Source organism: Argentina silus (genome assembly GCF_951799395.1).
Source record: "Argentina silus genome assembly, chromosome: X".
Taxonomy (NCBI): domain Eukaryota; kingdom Metazoa; phylum Chordata; class Actinopteri; order Argentiniformes; family Argentinidae; genus Argentina; species Argentina silus.
This window is the reverse complement of record NC_139653.1, coordinates 2,237,805-2,263,536: the sequence shown is the minus strand read 5'-3', so window position 1 is coordinate 2,263,536 and position 25,732 is coordinate 2,237,805. Positions and strand designations below refer to the sequence as shown.

Sequence of the window (25,732 nt, the reverse complement as noted above, 5' to 3'; positions counted from 1 at the left end):
AGAAAACTAGTAAGAGAGAGGGAGGGGGGGTAGAAAGAGGGAGTGAGGCAAAGAGAGACAGACAGAGAGAGCGTTCAAGTGTGAAAAGGACCACCACAACAGAGGGGCACTAGTTGCCCTTTCCTTCTCCAAATAGCTGCCTCACTAGAAACTACGATGTCCATTGGCTCTCTGCGAGGAGACATTTTGGTTAAAATAGCATATCCAAAAATGCCAAATTCTACACAATTCAAATTCTTACCTACAGTAAGAGTACCTCATTTGATCTGCAGTATTCCCTATAGTTATCAATGAATATGTAAGTCACTGATTGATTCCCCTCCTCTGCCCTGTGATTCCCTCCCTCCTTCTCTCTGCCCCATGGCAAAGGCCTTGAATGTAGGCTAATGAGTCATCATGAATCAACACTGCACACCAATGATACCGTCTCAACACTGCTTTACAACAATGATCCCCTAATTATGAATTATGAATCCTTGTTCTATTTTGTAACTGTCGGCCTTGACTATTCAAATAGTTTACACAGGCCTCCCCGTAAGCTACAGGTTATAGCATACAGTTTGTAAGTAGACTATACCAAATGCTAACCTTTTTTCCCCAATCTACGCATTCTTTTTTTACTTATCCTTGATAGCTTAAATCCCTTGGGTTTCTACACGTTTAACACAGTTACTTCTATGCAAAAATGAGCAGAACCCGATTCATATCCCACAAATCGTGGGTGTTGTGTTGTTGACCAGCAAAAATATTGTAACACTCATCTCATCAACACGCCCTCCTCTCCTATTGGACCAGGACATGATTGGCCTCGGCAATCACAGCTGCTCTAAATAAAAGATTAGCCTGATGATTGACATGATTACACTCCAGCCTCCAACAAAGCCTGTATCCAAACACCCCCTTTACAAATGCAAGGAAATGTATGCTTTGTACAAATTCCATCAAATTTTCCAAGACATTGTGTTTTTTGGTGTCGTCATTGTCCCCCCCGCCCCAATGCTCACACAAATTGCAGAATGTATGTTGGTTGTGTTTATAAATGGGCTTAATAGCTACACTTACCCTACAAATTGCCCATATGTCTCAAAAAAAGAGATACATATGGATACATACATTTACTGAAGGGTGATAATAATTATAATGCAAGAAAATTGTAGCTGTATAATTGTAAGTCAGCCTCTTAGAAATCTTTCAAAAGTCCACAAAGCTCTAATGGAAAATATTTAAAAACAGAAGACACAATTTGAAGATGTTTACAGAGACTGTAAATGAAAATGAAAATGTTGCCATTTGTTGCACACCATAGAAATGTGACGAGCTGGTTGGATGATTCACTCTCTTAAAATACAAATACAATGTCATTCCAATAATAAATGGCTGTGCATTGAGTCTCTGTTGAAATTGTGACTTACATATCTAACACAAATGAACATATATAAAAACTTGGCTAAATTGAAAGTGAATAACAGTACTTTCCTTCTGAATACAAAATAAAAATATGCCTTGGCATCCAAGGTGTATTTGTATACTGTAATAAAAAATGCAAGATGACCGCTCATTTCACAAGATAACGATTATTCAATGGGTCTATACATTCATATGGTGTGAAGTAGCAACATTTCCCATTAGGTTTGAAAAACTTTCTCCACCCCTCTTTTGCTACTTGAGCTCAAGTGCAGCGGTCCCCTGGCTTGTCATGCAACGGCAGTGTGGGTCACCCTCCGGCCTGTTCAGCTGCCAGAGTCCTTTGTGTACAAAGATGTTAATTGGTCCTAATCCGCCACTAGAAGCTGTTTTGGTAGCCTGACCTCGCACCCTGAAGGACACCTTGGTGTGAAATACTAAAGGGCCCATTCAAGTACCAGAGAAAAGAGGCACAGAGCATTCCAACACAATTCAACTTCCCAGCTGAAAGAGGGGGCTCTGGGAAGTGGTGCCGGGATGGAGATGGAGATGCATCATCATTCTGACATTGAATAAATGGTACAAAGCACTGGTAACAGTGATGTGCAGGCTCACAATCACACGTTTCTGCCCCCACCACAAGCACGCATAGGGGGCTTCTCACAGGCACCAGGAGATGGGAATGCTAATTGCCTCAAGCCTGAAACTGGGAACCTCCTCATACTCCACATATCCTCATACATTCAACTATGAGCCAAAAAACCCACTCAACAACTTCGCTCTCATGAGCCTCAACCTGACCCAGCCCCCTTTGTTCCCACTCGGCAGAAGAAATCTGGCAACAAGTCTTGCTTAATTTCCGGTAATAATTTTCTTGAGTTCAAAACAAACAGTGCAAATCACATATCAGTATGGGCTTATTGCGTGTCTGAATGAAAGGTTTTTATCTATCTATTAAAAGCTCAATCCACTGGCACTCAATCCTCTGGCTTCCTCAAGTTGGCAACATACTCTACTGTACTAGACAAACTGGGATCTTGGATGGATCTTCAATGGAGAGGGGTCCAAGGCAAAGGAGCCACAGGGCAAGAGCACTGAGCTTCTAATGCAGAGGCAATTTCAATTCAATTGTGATGTCCTTGGTGGTAAACAAAAGTCCATCTTCCAACTCTTGAAATGAGTTTTTGAAGTAGAAAAGAGGTTCAAGGCAAGAAGACCCCAAGAAAATCAAGAGAGAAAAGCCCCAGAAGAATCCTGGTTGTTTAGCCTAGATCATGTTTGTACAACTACAAATCACTAAGACTAGCATGCTTCAAATTGTGCCCAGCCTGTTCAATAAACACTGTGCCAAATTTTTTTAGCGTATTACTTTTATTAGATTCTTACTAATATATATATATATATATATATATATATATATATAAGTAAGTAAGTAAGAATCTAATAAAAGTAATACGATGAATATATGAGAATGTTTCAGCAGGAAATCTCAAGGCCTTCCAACAGGACAAATAAGCATCAGAGCTCTTGATAGTGCTAAATACCACCCCAATTGAAAAAATATTTTTGGAAGAGGGAAACTGTGAAGCTGACCAACAAAGGCTCAGCTTAACTTCACTGCTATGGGAACGAACCAGTGATGTCCTAGCCAGCATACACTAACAAGTGAAACAATCCTTGATGTCGCCTAGAAGAGTGAAAACATAGCCAAAAAGTCTAAACAAAATAAGACTGGTCAAACACATGGAAGTTTGTTAAAGACCAATACAATTCCATAATCTCATTAGGCCTACTTGTTCTAGTAGCAGTACAAGTAATTTCGAAACAAGATGTCATTGCTTTACAATTCAACGCCCATTTCAAAATACCTGTAAATTACCCTATTTCAACCATAAACAAACAAAGAAATACAGTACATTGAAATACAGTACTATTGAGTGGAGAAAACCGACACTGCCAAGGCAACCTTCAGAGGGAACCTCAATGGCATCCAAGTGGCAGAGAGATCATAGAACAACTAAATTAAAATCTGAAATAATAATGAGTATGAAATTTAACAATCTGTTTATTTCCTGTATAAACCATAATCGAGTTCCCTTGTTACAAAAGGTATTACAAGCTTTAATAAGGGCATCTGTGTTATGGACTGTAAATCAGTTCTAAAATGGCAAAATTCTGAATAAACCATCAAGTGAGATTCTGACACAACAAACAGGAGGATTAAAAAAAGGGTTCCTGCAAAATATGCTGCCACTGCCATTCAGCTGACGCTTTTATCCAAAGCGACTTACATTGCAGTGAGTGCTTTCAGTATATATGGTCCCAGCGGGAATCGAACTCACAACCTAAGCGTTGTTAGCACCATGCTCTACCAACTGAGCCACAGAGGACCACTTATTACCTCATCAAATGGGCATGCTTTTAACCCTGCAGGTTAAAAGCATGTAATCAAGCTCGGACCAGGGGGAGAATTGGCTGGAATGGTGGGAACACCAATCTGTGGGGTATTTGTGCTAGCGGGGAGCATGCTGATGGGGTGACTGTGCCTATACAGAGAGACAGCTGGTTAACCCCAGAGCCTCTCTGCTAAGATGGAAAAGTGGGGCAGTTACAATAGATCGAAAAGAGCCATGCCACAGCAACAGTTTCAAGCCGTTTGCTACGGGGGCGAGGCGCATTTCGTCACTCTTGGTAACCTGCCTAGAGACAGCTCAGTTTGGGTCCATCACTCAAGTCCCTCACAGTCCACTAGGGCAACAGAAAGACTCAATCAAGCCCATTGTTCAATCACTAAATGCACTACAATATTATGATCAGTTCTTATTTTGATTTTATTAAAATCAAATAATTCATTAAATGTGCAATGTATCTAATCCAAAAAAATCTTACTTTAGCTTGAGGCCAAATACAAAAGATTGAATCAGTGTAATTGTTTTTCAAATAAAAAGAGAGACCTTAATCAGATGTCAGTGACCCTCTCATGTTGGGAAAACAAATGCCCAATCCTCCATTGCAGTGTTTTTCTTTACCTTGTTTTTGCCTGATTTGGGAGTTTTTGGGAGCCAATACAGTTACATTGTTTCAGGGTAGTAACAGAAATTCTCTCAAAGCATGAAATAAATTATTAAAAAAGAAAAAGATGTGTCACAAAGACTTTGGGGGTAGGGACATGTTAGTGACAATGGAGCAACAGCGGGGATTTCTCAACATGGAAAATACCCTGGCATCTCACTTCTCCATATGGCACACTTTTCAGTTTCTTTCATGTACTTAAAGACAGACAAATGCCCACAGAAATTCTTTCTTTTACTGACAAGCTAGTCGCTTAATAACTCTCAGACTCAAAGAATAAAGACTATAGAAATGTTCAAAAATAAGACGTTTTTCTATGAAAACATTACTTTCATTGTGACATCTGAGGCATTTGTTTATCATTACTGAATCATTACCATTAACTGCCTCTTCACAAAGAGACACACTGCCTTGATCAATGTCTTCACAGAATGTTTAAATGTCTGTGTTACTAAAACAATGGCAAGACATCTACTGGGTTAATTGCCTTTGTTGCAATTGACATGAGAAAGACAAAGGCTCTTTACAACCCAAAGACTGGCTCTGACTGTACACCTCTTTATTTGTTTATTTTTTTTCTCCTAAATTTCAGATAAATCGGTCCTCTGCCTCTCCCCGAAGCTTCTTGAGTCACTGAGGTAATGCAAAACACTGGAGCGTCTTGATCGCACCGTAGGTTGCATTCATGTTTTTTCTACGGAAATCTGATTATTTAAAGTCTACAAGAGCACATTTGCACTGTCTAAAGGTTGCTTCGACTATCATTCATCATTTTGGTTCAAATTTCTGTCTGGCTATCAGCATGCACTCTGAATGGCAGCTGTTCAGTATGAAGTTTGATGTGTGAAAATGGTGCAATTTTGCATGCCTATATTAGAAAGGACATTTAAGAAGTGGGATGGGGTTAGCATCTTCACCCCTTAGCTTTCAGATGGCTTCAGGTCCATTAAGTAATTTCCCTACAGTTTGCTAAGAGGCTTTTATGCTTTCCCCTGACACTCAAGGAAAAACCGTCTGGCTATCTTTATTATAGGCCTTGTTTGAGATGTAAATTAATGAAATGGACAGTGAAAAACACTATACTACAAAATTGGAGGTGTCATCTAGTCTGTCCTGTGCAAAGGTAGACCAATACATGACAGTACACAATTACAAAGGTGCTTCTTTTTACATGACCATCTCTAAATTATATTGACAGGAAACTGCTTGGCCTATTGCCAATTCAAACTCAGAAGAACATTCAACAGGGCCTTTCGTCAGCATGAAAGAGAGCAAGAGCCATAGCTGGATGTTGGCCAGGCCTTTTTTCACACCCAGGTGAAGAATAGATGCCTGAAAAGCAGCCTCCTTCCAAAACACCACTGTTAAAAGGCTTCCGAGACGGAGTGACTCCATTAACTGCTCCTTCCATTAATAACAGACGCGATTAGTGCATAGCCTTTAATCCAAAACAACAAAGGCAGTAAGGCATACTCATGCAGTGTTTTTCTAAATAGTTTGTACATTTATTTCTTAAACTGACATCAGCAAAAGACTAATATAGTTATTTAATCAAAACTGATTATAGGCTACAGAACAACATGAACCAGGGCCTATTTCACAATTTGACAATTAGAGCACACCGGTCTTCCTGTCCTGTTCCTTGTATAATTTGGAAGGATATTAAATTACGGCTTCATCACGTTTATGATGTATAATCAAAGAGTCGGCGACATGTTTGTGAATATATCGGCAGACACCATCAGCTGCAGCCTCACGTCTCACATGATTACTCGTCACGTGAGAAGGATCAACCCCGCTCGGTCTCCGTTTCTGCCCTTGCAGGCCATGTTTTGGAATTAGCTAGTAAAACTGGAAAATATAGACATGTAAAAACAGGGCGCGGAAAAAATAAACACGTTAAAATTCTGATTGCGTCCTGGCTAAATACAACCTTTTAAACTGTTATTCACTCAGCCATAAACTTCATCGACATCACGCAGGAATGAACAGCTGTCAGTGTCAGCTGACTTAGCCACGCTAGCTAACGTTAGCTTAGCTAAAAAATTACCAGTGACTCGATTACTTACTTAAACTTGTCGCTAAAATGTTTATTGGATATCCTACAATAGCCGTCGACCGAAGAAACTACTCAATTTGCAACAACAGTAACATTAAAATAACATAGCTGGCAAGACAGCTCAGCATCACTACTAGTTAGCATTAGCTAGCACACCTCATCACCACCTGGCACCAGCGAGTGACAACCGATTATTTCTCTGCAAAACGCACTTACTCAGCATTCACTTGGATAGCTAGAACTTCACAGGAGACGGTAGACATTTTCAGTTCTGCAATTACTATACACATACATGGCTAGCTAACGTTAGATAAACTGGCTAACTAGCTAGCTACATACTCAGCCTTGGTTGCGAGATGTAGTTTCTGGTCACAGCCTGTGTATGTTCTCTTGCCGCAGCTGCGGGGCCGTTGAGATCCATCATCCTTTTCGACACCAATGCCATTACTGAATAAACGAAACAAGCTACCTGAGATACAGTATTGACGATGTGCTGCTAGCTAAGAGGGTATTAAATGACACTGCGGATGCTAGTCATATGACATTGGAAAAGCCGGATGTTTGAGAGCACAGGAAATCACGACAGAGTGGGCGTTGTTCACTTGATTGAACACAGTACTGTCAGTAGCATATCCATTTATCAGCCACATGGTGATCGGCAGTTGTTACTAATCCTATGATAACTTTATCATTTACAGTACTACCTTTTACCCTGCCAAAGTACTGAATATGTGATGATAAACATGTGTGAACAGTGAAACATGTGAACGAGAAGGAAAACACACACACACACACACACACACACACAGAGGGAGAGAGAGAGAGAGAGTGGTTTGCTAGGTTTGTTATGTATACCAATGAAAATAATAATCTGCATTGCCTTAAGTCTGTGACACATTGACCAGACCAGATGTTGGATATCTTCTCTGGTATTGCTCTGCCAGGCCTGTACTGTAGCCATCTTCAGTTGTTGTTTGTTTCTACATGCCTAAAATCTTATCAAACTAAATGTGTGTTCAATTGGATTTAAATCTGAAGATTGATTTGGCCACTCAAGAACATTCCACTTTTTGGCCCTGAAAAATTCCCTTGTTGTTATGACAGAATGTTTCGGGTCATTGTCTTAATGTATGATGAAGCACCATCCAATGAATTTGGAGGCATTTGCTTATACTCGAGCAGACACGATGTTTCTGTGCAATTCAGAATACATTCTGTTGCTGCCATCAGCAGTTACATCATCAATTAAGGCAAGTTAGCCAGTTCTAGTGGCAGCTACAGTATATGTGTCCAAACCTAACACCCCTTGCATCATGTTTCACAGATGAGGTGTGCTGTAAATCTTGGGCAGATCCTTTTTTTTCTCCAAACTTTCTTCTTGCAATCACTCTGGTCCATGATAATATTAATCTTATCTGTCCACAAGACCTATTTACAGATCTCTGCAGGCTTTTTAGGTACTTTTTAGCAAACTGTAATCTGACCATCCTTTTTGAAGATAACTAGTGGTTTGCAAAAGGAACTTGTATGCAAAATGTAAATCACTATCGTTGGAGAAAACATACTCTAGGAGTATGAATTAGGCTGTTTGAGAGAAGTTTTGAATCCTAAGCAACCTGCCCAGTAGTGAGTATGTTGTTTGAAGTACAGTAGACCAACATACTGCACTATAGCAGGTATCAAAGCTGTGTGCTAGAAAACCACAGGTTATGGTTGGTGGTGCTCATTTTGAATTTCCTATCTTTTGCAGCTTTTGACAAGCCATAACTTCTCACTTAAAACATAGTTTTTGGTCATTAATTTCCATGTTATTTAGAACAGAAGGTGATCTGCTGTTAAATTAGAAAGACAAGATGAATGACGAATGAATGAATAAATCTATTAGAAAAGCAAGGCTTATTCATAAATATGACAGTGGCTGACATGTTTGAATATAAAACAAAACTTCTGCAACAATAGGCCGGTGAGATAGCGACATAATATTATGGATTTACATGATATTATGGATTATTGTTTAACAACACAAATTGCATGAATGTCGCAGAGCATAAGTGATAAAGTCAGGCTCGAAGTTTGGACAGTATGAATAATGTACTGACACTCTGACATGTCACCTGTAAAATGGGGGGGTGGACCTATCTCCATAAAACTAAAATGGGAGCAACGCTGGCCCTAGCAGCTGTTGATGTTTTTTAATGCTGTTATCTTGTTTGAAAGACTGGGTTAATTTGGCGTGGGCTATGGCCACAACCTATTCATGCTTTTTTAAACCGGTGAATTCAAGAAACTTTTTACATCTATTCTTGTTATGTTATGCATGATATTCGCTAGCTAGCTAGCAGCTACCCTAGTCTGAAAATGTAGTGAATGAATGTCGCAAATTATTTGCGGATAGCCTGAGGCTGCTACCCTCAGTTTGTACAGTAATGATCGCCCCCAATATGGCGATTGTGATATTTATAGCCTCCAGTCAGTGTTGGGGAAGCTAGTCTGAAAATGTATTTAACTAAGATTACCAATTACTTTACATGGAAAGTAGTTGAACTACACTAAAGTTTCCCTTGAGAGAAATATAGTTTTAAAACTAAAGCTACATTGAAAAAGTACTTCATTACATCGTAACTACCTTATCCAACACACGACATTCAGTTACTGAAACTGATGACCAGTCCATGTGGCAGAAAGCAAGTGACTGAAATCACTGGGACAGAAAGAAATGGTGAGGTGGAGCAAAGTGGGGAGACCGAAGGCAGTAAAAGAAATATTAGGAAAATTGAAGTTCAAGGGCTGGAATAATGGTTAAATGCCACCGTTTGTTTGTTTTTTTCTTTTTGAAGTATCTAGTGAGTAATGACAGTAGCTTACTACTAGGATTTGATTTTAGTTTAACTACCACCAAGCAACTGCAAAATGCAGTTAAACTGATAGTTGAACTACTAGATAACTCCCCAACACTGTAGTGAGGTATGAGGTCGTGGTAATATTGAGGGTTGGTTTTCAAATCAGTTGTTAAGTTGTTTGGAAATTATTAATCTATTGCTTCGTAGAGAAGGTTGTCCTTTTGCATTATGTTCACACAAAAATACAGTGCATGCCTACTCTTCAAATGAGACAAACAGAGTGTTTGAGATGAAAAGCCAAACTGACTAGAAAGTAGGCAGAGGAAGCCAAGAACAGGCGGTGGCAGTGCATCTGTGAAGTCTCAAGTAGGGAAATTGTTTAACAAACAAATTCTTCACAAAAAAAGTTTAACAAAAGTTTATACAATTCCATGTACATCCTAAACCGTAGAATGTAAACATAACTGGAAACACTTGTCACTTTTGGACAGGTCGGATTGGTAATTATAATTAAAATAAATACAGTATGTGGACTATTTCGCCCCAAGGTTAACAAAGTTTGCCAGCTAAATATTTAGAGCAATTTTATTGTATTTCCAGATAATTAGCAACCGCTTTAACACTCTGCTAGCAATCATAACGTTAACTGTCTCCAAAAATGATGAGTGTCTTCAGCTATGTTTACATTCCGGACTTTTTGTAGCGAGAGCACAAAAAAAACAAAAAAACTTGGCAGTGACAACATGGCTGCGATTGTTTATTAAATCCAGCGCCTTTCAATATCGATTGCATGATGGAGATGAAATGAGTCAGAAATATTGCCTGCTTGAGATTTACAAGAGTCGGGAGACCAAGGCGCTCTGCAGCCGTGTAGTTGCTCCTCACCAACTGCAAGGGGCTGCGGCTGCCTTCATTGTGGGAGGCACTTTTCATGACCAATTATAGGAATGTTTTCTTGACACGTGTACCCGAATCAGGAAACGCCCTACTGTATGCTGTATGCTGCGATTTGTAGACCGTGATAGGATATACTAAATTATGGAGATCTGTTGTTTTCACATGTATGTTCAGTTGATGGTAGTGTTACAGTATGTGATGGTTATTCAAAAGGACTTCATAGGACATTCCATAGAGGATTTTTAGAAACAATAGCAGCCGTTGGTTTGCTTTTCAAGTTAAACATGCTGATTTATGCTCAGATCTGAGATATATAAAATGTTTGGTAAATCAAACATGACCATTTGCATATGTCCATTTCTCCACTCAAATCCACACTCTTTTCTACAGTCGTTTGATAAACAAGGACCAATGTCCAGGTGAGCATTGTCAAAGGTCTGTTGAGTGACAAGTAAAACGGCATGATTGCACTTTGTTTTTTCCCCTTAAGAACTCTACTTTCCTGCTCTTCCTTTTTTAAGCTCTGATCCTGTCTCACTTGATGCATCACGTCCAGCACAAAGGTTGTAAGCGAAGACCAACATGCAGGCACACACACACACACACACACACACACACAAACAATCCCCTTTAACTCTTTTGTCACAAACATTCACTCTGTTCACATACTGTACAGACACACACACACACACACACAGGCAGACAGACAGAGACATGCAGACAGATAGACACACACACACACAACATTTATTTTTTCCCATACTCTCTTTATCACACATACTGCTCTCACACGCAGCTCTCAGATGGCAGAAAAAGCACTACAAATTGAAGTGGGTAAGCGCTGCCGTGGTGAAGCTGACGGCACAACCCATTCCCGCAGCCTCTGGAGAGCCTATCCAAACGTTTCAAATGGCATACAAAAAATAGCAAATTAATGCAACTGAAGGGCTCCCGCCTACAGGAGCACTGCCCTCGTTTTAAATATATCCGTTTTTTTCTGTCTTTTACAATGAGTTCAAAGGATATGATTTCGCACAAACACCTCATTACTGTCCTACCAAGATTATTCATCGATGTGATATTGTATTTTTTAAGGCTTTCTGTTTGTAAAAGGCCAGCCTACTGTACATTTGGTGTTAGAAGATATGTTGGAACCACTAACATCATTTGGATCATACTGTATGATATTGGTACAGTGCTCGATGCTGTCTGTCCACAGCTTACATGGCACCATGTTCAAAAGCATCTGTGAACAACTCTTCCCATTATGAAATTAGTTGAATTGAGAAAAAATCCTAGACATGACACATTTTACAGGATGTTTTATACCCCAAGGCCAATGTGACATTAGATAGTTTCCCACATCCTGGAAAAAAATTATGTGAAAGCACTCAAATAACATGAGGTTGAGTCATCATGCTTTCAGAATGCTATTAAAAGAATGGCTGTCTGCAGAAGATACTACTGTTATACTACGTGTACTAATTCTGCAGCACAGAATGGCAGGCCATATGAACTGTCACATACAGTACCTTTTCAAGTTAATATAATGACAATACTCTCCTAGGTATTTAGGTAAGGTAAGTAGTCTATTTCACACTGTACTATATCTATAGTGTGAATCACGCACATAAATTGATTATGGTATGAAAGTACATCACAATCACAGTCACCGGGAGGGAGATACTAGCAATGACTTACTCATGATAAAACTGACACTGTATGCAACTTTCAGACAGGATGATTGACACTTGTGTAAAAAGAGAAGCCGCATACAGTAGAGAAGCTTTATTATAAAGACGATTCCCCAAGTGCACAGGCCACCAGGACAGTAGATCCCCTGTCTATACTAGTGAACCAGTTGCTTGGTTCTCCAAAAGCGAGCATATCACCTCAATACACTTCAATATAATCCAATGGGTTCCTAAGATGTTGTAGCACTTCAAGCAAAACATACAGTATTCAGTTTTCTGCTTGAGGGAATCTTCCATTGCAAAGGTTTCCGTTGAGTGTCTGTGAGTACAGCTGGTGCATTTATACATCCCTCCTAACATACAGAAACATTGTAAAAGTTGCGTTGAAACATGGTGGCATGAGGCAGCTTGTTACTAATGGAAAGTAAGTCATGTTGAGTAACTCATATTTTTCACAGGTGTAAGAGAAAGAGAGAAAAACAAAAACAAATACTAGAATGACATTGTCATAATAATTAAATATTTTGGAAGAAGTATCTTTTCGGTCACTTTTTATTGCATCTCGGAATAAGTGGGTATTAACATGGTAATAACATGGTAATTACCAGTAATTACCTGTAGTTACCAGTAACAAGAAAGACAATTTCTTTGTTATTACAAGGTAAGTTGGACTGCAGTTTCCATGTAATTATTTTACATGAAAGATCTTACCATCACATCTTAGATCATAGTTTGTTACCCAAAAACAGAAAAGGTAGTTGCTATGAAATAAAGTGTTATCATAGCTAGAGCTGTTTCTATTTTGTTTTTGGATAACAAACCATGGGCTTAGTTTTGATGGTAAGACTGGATACAAAGCTAGAACAAAATGGAAACAGGTAATATAGCATTTTCCAGCTCTGATACCCCCTCATAGTAACTACCTTCCTTGTTCAAGCATCTTTCATGTAAAATAATTACATGGAAACTGCAACCCAACTTACCTTGTAATAACAAAGTAATTGTCTTTCTTGTTACTGAAAGGTTACTGTATTACTGGTAATTACCATGGTTATTATCATGTTATTACCCACTTATCCCAAGCTGTAATGTAAAGTGCTACCAAAGTGGTTATACAATATCAATAGTTGCTGCTGTCGCAGATAATAATTTACTTATAAAATCTGAGACAATTGAAAACAAACTATGAGGATAGTACTCAGTCTAGCAGTCTACTACAGACATTGTGTTGTTGTTGTTGTTGTTGTTGTTGTTGTCCCTTAATTGCATAATTGAATTAATTATTCAATGAGGTTGTCAGGATGTCCAAGGTAGGCGGTCTCTCAACAGTCTGGGGAGGCCTAGAGGAAATCCTCTGGATATGTCACGCTTTAGGAACTGGGGTCGCTGGTGAGAGGCTTGGTAAGGTCTGCTTATGTTCAAATCACCATACATATGTACAAATAGCAAAAGGAACAAGGCAAACAAAATGAACAAAAAACAGACAGGATGCAGCCTACCCCCCCACCCCCCCCAAGCCTGAGCTTTAAGAAAGGTCATGTGATGAGAGAAATGTGCTGGTGGTCTGACACTCCGCCCCCAACAACTCCACCCCCTCCCTAACCACCCACTGACAAAACCTTCCCGACCTTCTGTCTAATTGGACTTCGAGAGGAGACAGAGAATGGGTGGGTATGGAGGGAAGGGGGGCATAAATGTGAACGGTTTCTTTTTTCTCCACTGAGATTCCCAAGACTCAGTAGGGAAGGTAGGATTCTCTGCCTATGCTCACTCATAGTGCTGATGGACAAAAGGGCCTCCGTTTCCAATGCCACAGAACCATCCCCATTCTCACCCTCTAAGTACTAACTGGCTCTGAGATTGAACTTGAGGGCATGAACCAAGGCAAACATGCACTGCAAAATGTAACTATAAGAGGCAGAGAGATGATGGTGTCTTATGCCTGTCACAGTACAAGTGCAATGCTATATCTAAATGAGGTTGTGCCTTTCCATGTTAACCCACTGCTTTTACACTTGAGAGTTATAGTATTATGAGTAGGTGAATGTACGTCAAAGCTACTCATGGATCATTAGGCTTCCATTGCTGACTTCACTCCATCATTAACTGTATTCCATTTTCAAAGCGTTTCTTATTCTGGCATGTTGGATGTTTGGCAGCTTTGTTAATTTTTTGGTAAAACCCTAGATAACCTACATAACTGGTCCACTTGCGAGTTGCAAATGCCAAAAGAGACTACTTTTAGAAAATGAGCATCTAAATATAACACCCAATATATCAAAGAGGCATACTGTATATGATCAAAATGGAAGATTTGAATTATGAGCCTAAAATTGCTTATATTATACATACTGTATATGCTAATTCCCATACATTTCAAAAATCCTCTTCTCATGCAATGTCCCTTAATTGAAAAAGTAGAGTCTGACTAACAAAGGCCAAGTTCATTGAGTGTATGCCAGACAGAGGTGCTATGATAAACCTAACTCCATGACACTATGTAACAAATACTCACATAGTTTGTAACAAATACTCACATAGTTTGGAGCACATTTACTAATGACCAATTACAATATTGCGCTCTATTTTGCTTGAGCAAAACAGCAGAGAGTTGTGCAATAAATACCAAAAATAATTAAAATGACACTTTAAACTAAAGCATGATTTGATGGTGCCTTGTCTTTAACAAGGTTTTAGGATTGATTATTCAACAGAATTTAAAGGGGCAATCTGGGATTGTTACATACATTTTTGGACTTTTAAATTAATGATATATAGCCATCGATTCTTGAGGACTATAACTTATAAACGCCTCATGAGCTTAGTTCAACTGTCATATCCCATCAGAGCCCACAATATAAGCTTTTTTAATTCCATTTGTAAACAATGTGATTGTAAACAACCACTGTATAGTTGCAATTCAATTTTGATCTCACTGATGGTCAGTCAATCCTTGCATCCCTAGCTCTGTCTGTAAAATTGAGAGTGGTTACATTTCTACAGCCCCATCCCTCAGCTGTTTACCAATAAAGTGGCAGGGAGACTACTTTGTTGTTATTTGAATTCCAGATAGCACCTTTAAGTAAACAGTGTGAGAATGTATTGCGCGCAATGAAATGGCTAGCTGCAGTATTCAAAACTGCAATTGGATTATGTTCCATCCCGTCTATTTTAAATATTATGATTATTTTGGGCAACTTTGCTCACGCCTTTTCTCAAGCAAAATTGGGCCTATGGTGTATGGTGAAATTAGACATGGTACTGCTATGGCAAACACTTCATAATGTATAAGCTGTTTGATGAACAATCATGCACTTTTGTACACATGTTGTTCGGTAGAGTAGAAGCCCATTCCACAGGAGCAGTATGATGACATTCAGCCACATGGTGGATAATGTGTTTATTTGGTAGTCCTATATTTCTGCTATCTGCTACATTTTTGTTATCATTGCGTTAGACACCCACTGGCACAGCTTTTTTAGACACAGTTTCTTCCTTGTGTGGACTGTTTTGAATGGCTGAACTCAGTTCTTTTCATAAACCAGAGTAGGATTTTTTCCTAGTCCATAGAAAACACAGCTATTGAAAGGGCCACCAAGGGTTCTTGAAGACAGAGAGTGCAAAGCCTCTTTTCTCTATAGCTTGGCCCCAGACAGTACGTTTTTTTCAGTGTCCGTTTTGACAGTTAAGCCGTCTTGTTCTGAAACGTTTGCAAAAGTGAGTCAGACTATATTTTCAATATCCCTTCAACTCTCTATCCATCCTTCAATCCCTTCCCTCAAGTTATTATCTACTTTTCTACTTTTTCTTCGGTTTTTCCCTCAAACAAGAACAATATCTCAAATAAGCTTTTTATTTTTTACCACAAGAATAGTACATTCAGCAGTGTGTCCTCTCTCCCCTCTTCTACAGTATGTTATTATAACTATTATATTATTATAGCAACTATCCAGTTGCTGCAATTTACTAATTTGGGTAATTTCTCAAAATCGTGCTGAAGAACGTTGATGCACAGTTTGAATCAGAAAACAAGTTCAAAATAATATTTTCTGTAATTAAATGAAATAGTTGAATGAAAACAAATTCATAAATCTTTTATTCCCTTATGTTACTTGCTTGAAGTAATGAATTCAAAACTTTCTCACCTTGTGTGAGCAATTTATGAGAGTAATGTTGCGTGACAACTGTAAATGCAGTTGACTATTTAGCAATAGGTCTACACCTCAACACAACGCAGGATATAGTATCCCTCTCTGTAGGCTGTAGGGCATAACACCTCTTTGAATACAAAAACAAGTATTTTCTACATAAACAACATTGTCAAAAGCAGGTATAACAGTGACCTATTTGATAACCTGATTATCGTCATGGCTGCATTTGTGAAAGAAAAATACACTTGTCGAAACATCTGGGGTTTTGTACTCTGACATTAAAATGAATATATTAAGCATATACCTGCTATCCGTGTGGTTCCCCTGTGGATATTTATACATGTGTGAAAGAAAATGAAATAAAAACACACTTGGCTTTGTTTGTAGCCATATATAATATATATATCCACACTCGCACCACACATTTCACGAAGTTCAATATATTTCACAACAACAGTACCAAAGAGCTTTGATTGATTTATCACCCCCCTCCATTACATTCATTCATTCATATTTTTCAGATATACTAATCATCTATTAATTATAGACGTGAATAATTTACAATAAAATAACAATTTTAGGTACAATTCTCATTTTCCTTTCTTTGTATACTACAATAATTCCATTCAGTCACCTTGTGGGTATTTTCTAAACTTTCCACAATGGTGACAGATCTTAAAACATCTCATATGGCAAAAGGTACTATATCGTCTTAAGGATTTTTGCACTGGTTTCGATTGTGTTCTTAAAATTTTGCATCAAGCAAAATTTGGTATGCAAGCAGCTTAAGATGAAGTTGAAAAGCTTTCCCAGAACTCTGTTCCTCCCTCCTCTCTTTACCCCACAACTACAGCACCCGGGAGGCATTCATCTGCTCTCTCTGTTACCTACAGTATACATAGAAACCAGGACTACCACTCTAGTATTAAAATTACAGATGAAAAAGTGGAAATACTGCATCTTTAGACATGAAAGTCACAAATGTACATGTTAAAAATCATAGGAAACCCTCACAAAACCATTTAGAAAACAACTAACACAGAACAATTGTACTATCGTACTGTATGACAACATTTTCCTTTCGTCTGTTTTGGCCCAAACATAAAAACAAATACAAACTGGTATACAAGACTGTTATTGTAGCTTAATATTGCAAAACATCTGCATATAGTATGTAAATCGCATTCAAAATGCCTGTGATCCTCATGATGCCATATCCCTGTGTTCCTTATGAGTATCTGCAAATGGAAGATGACCTGTGATGTTTTTGTCAATTCAAAATGTTTGTCAAGGGCCTTATTCCAAGCTTACTATGCCTTCCAACTGTCTCAATAGTCACCTGAATTTCTTTTTTTTTAAGGGTCTTTACATCTACGCACAGTTTTGACATGTGTCTACCCCAAAACAAGCAAATAATAAAACACCATCATGCTATGCCTTGGTCAACCACTGTGTGTTTATGTGTCAATTTTCTTCCAGCAGCTTAATATTTGTGGTGTGTTATCATAAAAAGATACAAGCCTTTTTGTGATTGCTATTGTGGCTAAACGATTGTGAGAAAACTCAAATCTCTGCACCCTTGTAATCTGATGTAATCTGATGTAATCTGATGGAAATTTGCACCATCAAGCATATGTATTGAAATTCCAAAGAGGGAGATGAACTTGGATTTAGTGCAAAAGCTTTAAAAAATCACCCTTTGTGTGATTGAAACATGTGTATGTCTTTGTTTTTCTCCCTCTGAGAGGTATCAGAGGTGCAGTTGGATCACATGAACGACAACCACAACACAAACAGGACAGAGGAGGGCGAAAGAGAGAACCAACAGAACAAAGACAATAATAAAAAGCCAGGGAAACAACCAAATTAATAAAAAAAAACAATTATTTCTTTTTTTTTCTGAAAAAAAAAAAAAAATCATTCCAAAACTTTCTTGTCCATGGACTCCTTCCCATTAGGACATCGTGAGTAAGGTTCAAAAGCGGAGGAGCTAAGGTAGCGGGCGGACAGTTCTTGCAGGTTGCCGGCCAGAGAGCCTGTCATGGACAGGGGGGTGGAGGACATGCGGGTGGCCACGCTCCCCAGCAGAGAAGGCATGGGGAAGCTGAACATGCCATGGGCCGACGGGGATCCCTGGAGGCCCACCACGGTCCCTGGGCTGGTGACTGTGGGTAGAGGGGGGCTGCCGCTGGCTGTCCCTGAGCTGGCGCCGCTGCTGCTGCTGCTACTGCCGTTGCTGACCATGCCCATGGAGGGCCCACGCAGGGCGGTGCCCAGGGTGCCGCTGCCGCAGTGGGACAGGAGTCCAGGCAGGCCGGGGGGGGTGAGGAGCCGGCCCTGCTCCAGGAGTCTCAGCACGCTGCAGGTGGCGGCCGTCTCTGACACCACAGAGCGCAGCTCAGAGTCCTTGCCCTGGTCCTTCTTCTGCTTGGTGCGTCGGTTCTGGAACCAAACTTTTACCTTGGAGGGACAACAGACAATCAGTCAGAAATCGAGCCAGAATAAAAACAAGAGAGACACTCAAGAACTTCTGACAAAAAGAATATAAATTGGACAGTGATTGCAGAAAATTGACTGAATGATTCTGTTTGCTGTGGCTAATTATGAAATCATTAGTTCTCATGCCCACATCAGATGAATTACGATGGGTTAGGGATGAAGCGGCTAACAGTGAGGTGAATCTACAGTATCTGTTCGTAGTGGTAGATTCTAAGGGTACCAAAAAGCACATAGTGAATTTATTTAAACATGAGAAACAGCTAATGCCTACTTTTCCAGGACAAGGCCAACGATGAAGCGATAAAGTTGCTACAAAATGACTTGAATGTTTTTTCCTGACTTGACACAGACAGACAGTTTATATCTGTACTGTAAGTACATAAGGACAAGGGGATAACAAAGTAAAACATTAAATGTACACTTGAGTATTGTGTTCCCGCTCATATGAACAGAGAAAAGAATTGTGTTCATATATAGGCCATTAGTTGAGGCAGAAATGTAAACATTTCAATATCACATGTTCGATTAGAAAATATATCTGTTTTGCCACATTTAAATTGTCGGTGTTTCATTACATATTTAAAAATGGAAATAGGATTTTGTATTTGTGGCCGTTTACTACATGTATTTTTGTTCTATCGCTCCCTCTATCAAGTCGTTGTCAATCAAACCTGATTACCTTCATATGGACCATAATTAGAGTGAATGTGTCTCAATCAACTATAAACCATCTTGCACTGTACTACTACTTAAATCAAATTTGAATATCATGCTTTCTTCCATGTTCTTGTTGATACTGTACTAACTGTATGGTCTCTTTTCCATAAACAGCTAAATATATTCATGAGCTGCGTTATTGGGTCAGTCGAAAAACTATATACTAAGGAAATGGAAATGTACTCAGACAACAAAAAAGCTTTTCACATGTTGTCTGTATCGAAAGGAAAACCAGATTGATTTAATATAAAAACAAAGTGACATTTAACATGAATTTTATCCTAATGCTTCATCAGAGCATTGTTGAATATTTGTCAACATATTCTATTTGTGAGGATACATTTTATATTTAAAAGCTGTGCTCTGAAGCTAACATCCCAAATAAAGATGATTAGATGTGCTCACTTCAGCAAATGGCAGTTATCTCTTAATGTAACACCTCAAGAGTGCCTCGGAACAAAATGTTAAATTCATGATGCTGTCATTAGAAAGTACTTCATCAACGCATGAAGGAGATATTTGAAGATGTAATGTAATCAAGGAGCATGGTCGCATGTAACATTGAATGTTGCACATGAAAATACATTTAAAAAACCTAAACCCTATTGTCCTCTATGAATAGAGACCATGTTTGAGGTCTACAATAAATGATTCTGTTCTATCGCACAAGAGTTTAGAACTCATTGTTTACTGACATTGTAAACATGTTCACAAAACATAAAAGCAGACAATAGATTTGTTGGGAAGTAAACAAATTTTTTTTCTCCAAATTGGCTCTTATTACTGATTTAACAAATACTATAGGCAGTATGAATGGCCTCTGATCATTTAAGTTTATTGATATTTCAATGATAACAAAGGTATGTGTTCTTATGCTATGACCAACAGAGAATACCTGACCAAATGCCTGCCACTGACCTGTGTCCAAAGTCAAACTCATTCAGTCTCACTGAAACATTCATGACAAGAAATAAACATGTAAGGCAAATGTGGCTGACTATGCCATTAGCCAGCTTGCAAGCTAAAATAATTAAATAAAATCCTGCTGCAAATATGTCAGCCTAAGCTCTGAAGCAGAGTCCAGGATTTTTTAAATTACATATTTAAGGGTTACTAAGTTTGGTATCTCTTGTCAGGAGCAATAAGAGAGTGCAAATACAGTTCACCCACAGTGAGCGTAGCGTGACCTTTCATTGACCCCACAGCTATAAGGACTTATATCCCTTCAGTATATAGCAGTGAACCAAGATGTAAAGTTTACAAGGCAAAATACAATTAAAGAAATATGAGTTTGTATATGATCATAATAACCTATTGAAATGCTATGCTGTTTGTTTGATCCACAGGAATATAGAATTCTGAGTTCTAAATTACCTTCAAATTGATTGATTTTTAGTAAGAAGCTATTAGTGATCAGCAGAATACAAACAATGCTATGTTATGATGATGATGATACTGTACAGTCGCCTGCATTACCTGAGTTTCAGATAGATTTAGTTGGCGGGCCAGATCTGTGCGCTCCCGCCCAACCACATACTGGCACCTCTGGAACTCCATTTCCAGACGATAAAGTTGTTCTGCGGTGAACGAGGTCCGTGTTCGTTTAGGCCGGTCCAAATCCAGCCCCTTTGGAAGAATGATCTCACGGATGGACCCTTTGGCGTCTGCAACAAAGAACAAGTAACCATTGAGGCTTTGTCAGCGAAAAAACACGGTTTCATTTAAAAAGGCTTGTGGCTCATTAGTACCACCACACCCAAAATTAAATTAATACATTAATGATTGTCATCAATGAAAGATGGCTTGTCACAGTGCGGAGCGAATAGCTACATGAACATGTCTATGATGTTAGTTTTCTTCTAGAGTAAAATACTGTAGGCCTATATATTGTATATTTTCTGGGTAGTACTGAATTGCTTGAAAATCAGGAGATCGTCACACATTTCCATGCAATGACATTACACAATAAATGTTTCATGTATTGTTGCTAAATTGTCAGCAACATTTTAAATGATAAGCTAGTTATTTGAACACATAGTATCTACAATATTTCACCCACATGTAGATGCAGAATTGCGATAAATATACACATATTTTCCAAAAGATCTAGTGTACACTACTTTGTTTCGATACATTAATTACTAGGATAAACCACGATAAACCTCAACTTCACCAAAACCAGTCAAAATCTGGATATGGCCAATTAAGTTGTTCAGTAAGAACACAACATCTATAAATAATGTTGATAATATGTTCCTTTGACTTACATTGACAATTACACAAACATTTTCAAATAGAAATCTTTTTGTTATTTCATTGAAAATAACTCAATACTATCAGGGATCTTTTTTGGGATTATTATAGGATGACTCTGAAGATGTTTATAAAAAATTAAATATATAAAAGCTACTTCATGACAATAGTTTATTCATAACTTGAAGAACCACCTGACTATAATCAGAAAGTATAATGCATATGTTTTGAATCAAGTGTTTAGTTAGTTGTGAAATTTCAATAATTTATGTTTTCATTCAGTCTCCATGTTGGACGAACTGCACATTAAAAAAAAAGAAAGAAATTAAGTGATGTTATTCTGCTATAATTTCCAGTTGACAGTCAAAATATTATACTAAAACAACATCATAATTAACTAATTTCTTAGCCTTAAGTCAACCAAGTGAAAACCTGCAATACAATTATTATAAAAGCCTGTGTATATTCATGCACAACCAAGGTGGGTGAATATTCTTATGTAGTAAAAAATAGATCCTCCATTTGATATGCTTTATAAGATTTTTTGGTTATATGACATATAATATAACAGCAGTGCAATAAAATGTATTTTCAAAAGAAACAAAGTGATTGTGAATACAATCAGTTTTGAAGGAAGGACTGTGTCAGGAGAGTTATATAAAGAATAAACAGTCATGAACATGTGATTTCATGACGACAGACGACACAAGGCATTTATTCTGTTACACTTATCAACAATACAGCAAGGTTTTATCAAATAAAAGCCCAAAATACCCAAAAAGTGACTAAAACAACTGTGCATCTGATAAGAGTATGAGTGTTTTGTTTTTTCCTTTTTTGGCATAACATTGCACTCTCACCCAAGAATGCCCCAGAAGCTGCAAACTAGACTAAAGTACACAGCTAAGTGATGGTGCCTAATTTTCTTGAGCTGTTTCTGAGCATGTGACAAAACTAACAAAATAAACTACAACAGAGCTCAGGAGAAATGTGTAAATCAGTCATTTTAACAAAGACATATAAAAGACAAATAAGTCAAACAGATACAAAAATGGTGTCCCCAATCTATTATACCATAAACATATTTGGCTAGTACCTTAGAGAGGTATGCCTCAAAAACTAAAAGTTAATTCCGTTGCCTATTTCTATGCTTCATAAACCATAGAAAACATTAACTTGAATACAATACCCAAAACATCCCTCAGCCAACCCAGCATATCTCACATAGAAAACAATCTTATTTCTCCATGTGGATAATTTATAAACTAAAGCAATGAGCAAATAGAGCACTATGAGCATTATGAGTCAAAGTCCCCTCACCTCGAACAAGTATTCTCCGGCAGTAGTCTGGGTCCCCTGTGCTCCCCCGATTCTTCTCGCAGTTTTCTCCAGTCCCAGACAGAGAGAAGGACTCCTGCTGCTCCTTTAGAAACGTTTTGGAGAGGTTTCCCTGGGAATCCTTGCCATCTTTTCCATCCTTTAGTCCGTTCTTCAGCACCATCGCTGGTTCTGTCTCTTGGCTGTATCTGACCTCCATACTCACTTGTCCTCTTGGACCTTTCTCTCTTCCCCCTCTTTTTTTCCTTTGTCAGGTGAAAAAATTGCTCACAGAGAATATTGCCCGTTGGGTTGTCTCAACAGTGTCGATTTGTTTCAAAACAGCACCTTTTAGACCACAGAGTCAGCTACCTAATGTTCAGAGAAACACTTGCCTCACCCAACCAAGGTGCCCTATTATCGTTGTCCAGACTCACTTGCCCAATGATCATGGACTTCTCACTGAAACTCAACAGCAATTTAATGCCCCCTCGCCTTGTTACATACACATCAAGCTGATAGGTGATCTCCAAATAATCAGAGCCATGGACGGACGCACGCTCGCCGTTTCAATTGATTACGGTAATTTTGCTGCCTCCACATTTGTGTAACCTCATGAATACACTAAATTGTTTGGGGGAAATAGATCAGGTCTTAATGGAGGGGTTTGCTCGCTCCGTCCCTCTCTGTCAGCCAGCTCTCAGCCAAGGGAATCAAGAGAAATGATTGCTCTCGCCTTGGAAAAAAGCCTCCCTGAACTCAGACACAATCACAGGGGTACGACACTTCCAGAAAAAGTTCCCGGCCACTTCATTCTTCGATCCGCGGTAGATGATCAGCCATATTTTCCTTTTCACACTGGTAGTTGGTCATCTGGCCATGCTGGCGAACTTTAATCACCTTTACTGTGAACGGCTCTCTGCAACACACAGCTCTCGCCACTGTACAGCTATCGCGGGCGAGTGGGTGAAGAGAGAGAGAGAGAGAGAGAGAGAGAGAGAGAGAGAGAGACTAAGATGGAGAGAGTAAGGGAGAAGCGGAGGAACAGAGGATATATGGAAAAAAATCGGTGGTAGGCAATGACAGACGATTCACCAAAAAACACCCGCCTCTGCTTAACAGGAACTGTGTTTAAGTTACCTGTGTCGTCCCACGTCACTAAGCCTGGTCAAACGACAGCAACGACGAGCAACCCTGAGGTCCTAGTCATTAACATGGCACCACCCAATTCATATATATGCACCAGAGAAGCAGTCTGCTTCACTCATAATTCTAACCTACATCTAAAAAACACAAAAAGGCAGACAAAACATGTCTTTAGTCCCTGCATTCACATACTCACACATACTCACACACACACACACACACACACACACACAACACACACACACACACACACACACCCACACACACACACACACACACACACACAAACACACCCCCAGGAATGGCCCCCACCTCTCTACACCCCTCTCTTTCCACCCCACTACCCACCCACCCTTAGCTATTTTCATTGTCAGTGCAACAATATCTCTGGACACTGCAGTGGCCAGTAATCCAATAAGACCATTGATTAGGCTACAATGATTCAATTCAAACCAATGGCCTTGTGCAAGGAACATTTCCCTGGCCCTTCTCTTCACCTTGCCGTGCCAGAAGCCCTCTTCAAGCTGCCCCCCTCCCTGAGTACCATTCATTCCTTTATGGGAAACAGAGAGGAAAAGGAGTGAAAGATGGCAATTATCTAATTGGACTATTAACAAACAATTCTGGAAGTTTGGCTGCCTGGCAGCAGTCTTGGGTTGGGTTTAAGGGCTGCATGTTGCACTAACTTTATTCACTGAGTGTTTGAGGTGCGGCTGCTTGGAGTGGAGAAGGAGCGATTGTTAAAGAAAGGTAATAGGGGGGCTAAAAAGGAAGCGACAAAAAGGGACCTCTGCTTCTCAAGCTGTGTTGCTGAGCACCAGCCTGAGAAACAGCTTGTAGATAGATGTAGTGCACTGTGGCCTCTTGGTTCCAACAATGGCTAATCTCAAGAAAAAACATAGCTACATCAGAAGCAATATCGCTAAGACAGCACTGTAGACTATTAAGTAGTGCACAATGTCCATATCAATGTAAGGCCTTAACATAATATGCACATAAATGTGTGTTCTCTTGTGCAACAAAAAACAATCTTCTCTTTTTTAAACTTTTTTAATAGTTAACTACTGTACTAAAATTACAGAGCCACTGCATGTTTTCAAAGTGACAGGCTTCATACTGTAGCTAAAGTTTGATATAATTCAAATGTTTTTATGTAACCATGAGCCCATTTAAAGGCTTTGGATACATCCAAAAAGGAATGGCAACACATTCACCCCCCAATAAAGTGCATTCAATATTGAGCAATGTGAAGGACCAGTATAATAATAATAATTTGGACAAAAGTGGGATTGGTTTTGCCATGATGTGAAGAGGAAGCTTGTGGTTGTGCTTTGGATGCTAAATGGGTTTTTGCTCTCCCCGGTATCACTCCTGGCACAGCAGTGCACCTTCAGATCAGATGCAAAAGCAAAGCAACTACATTTAGAGGCTGCATCCTGTGGTGCAGATTTACTCCCTTCCACTCCACCCAAAAAAAGAGATTGCATCATTCTCAATGAGAAGCATTATTTAACAGAGGCTCATACCACCAACTGTAGCCCTCACCAGAGCTTGGTTTAGCACTACTGTAGGGTGGCTCTAGGCTAGCATTAGCTTCAGACCAGCATAAAAAACAACAATGCATTCTTACAGTATAAGAATTAAGGTACATAGCTTTTAGGAATTAATTGGTTATGAGAGTCA

General features: G+C 39.1%; 2 protein-coding genes across 2 annotated transcripts in view; both read right to left on the bottom strand.

Moving 5' to 3' along the window:
* The window catches only part of atp6v1ba (ATPase, H+ transporting, lysosomal, V1 subunit B, member a), a 31,194-nt gene extending 24,117 nt beyond the window's left edge, over positions 1–7,077 (bottom strand). The window contains exon 1 of the mRNA XM_083696116.1: positions 6,875–7,077. Coding sequence (XP_083552242.1) covers positions 6,875–6,980 — 106 coding nt within the window. The 5' untranslated portion in view covers positions 6,981–7,077. The remainder of the gene's footprint in view (positions 1–6,874) is intronic.
* Positions 7,078–18,034: 10,957 nt separating this feature from the next.
* On the bottom strand, positions 18,035–23,137 carry vax1 (ventral anterior homeobox 1; the record flags this gene model as incomplete). Its single annotated transcript, XM_083695015.1, has 3 exons — positions 22,907–23,137; positions 20,810–20,997; positions 18,035–18,577 (listed from the first exon to the last, which is right to left on the bottom strand). Exons 1-3 carry the CDS (start codon positions 23,121–23,123, stop codon positions 18,035–18,037), a joined length of 948 nt encoding a protein of 315 aa, XP_083551141.1. The 5' UTR covers positions 23,124–23,137.
* Positions 23,138–25,732: the final 2,595 nt, after the last annotated feature.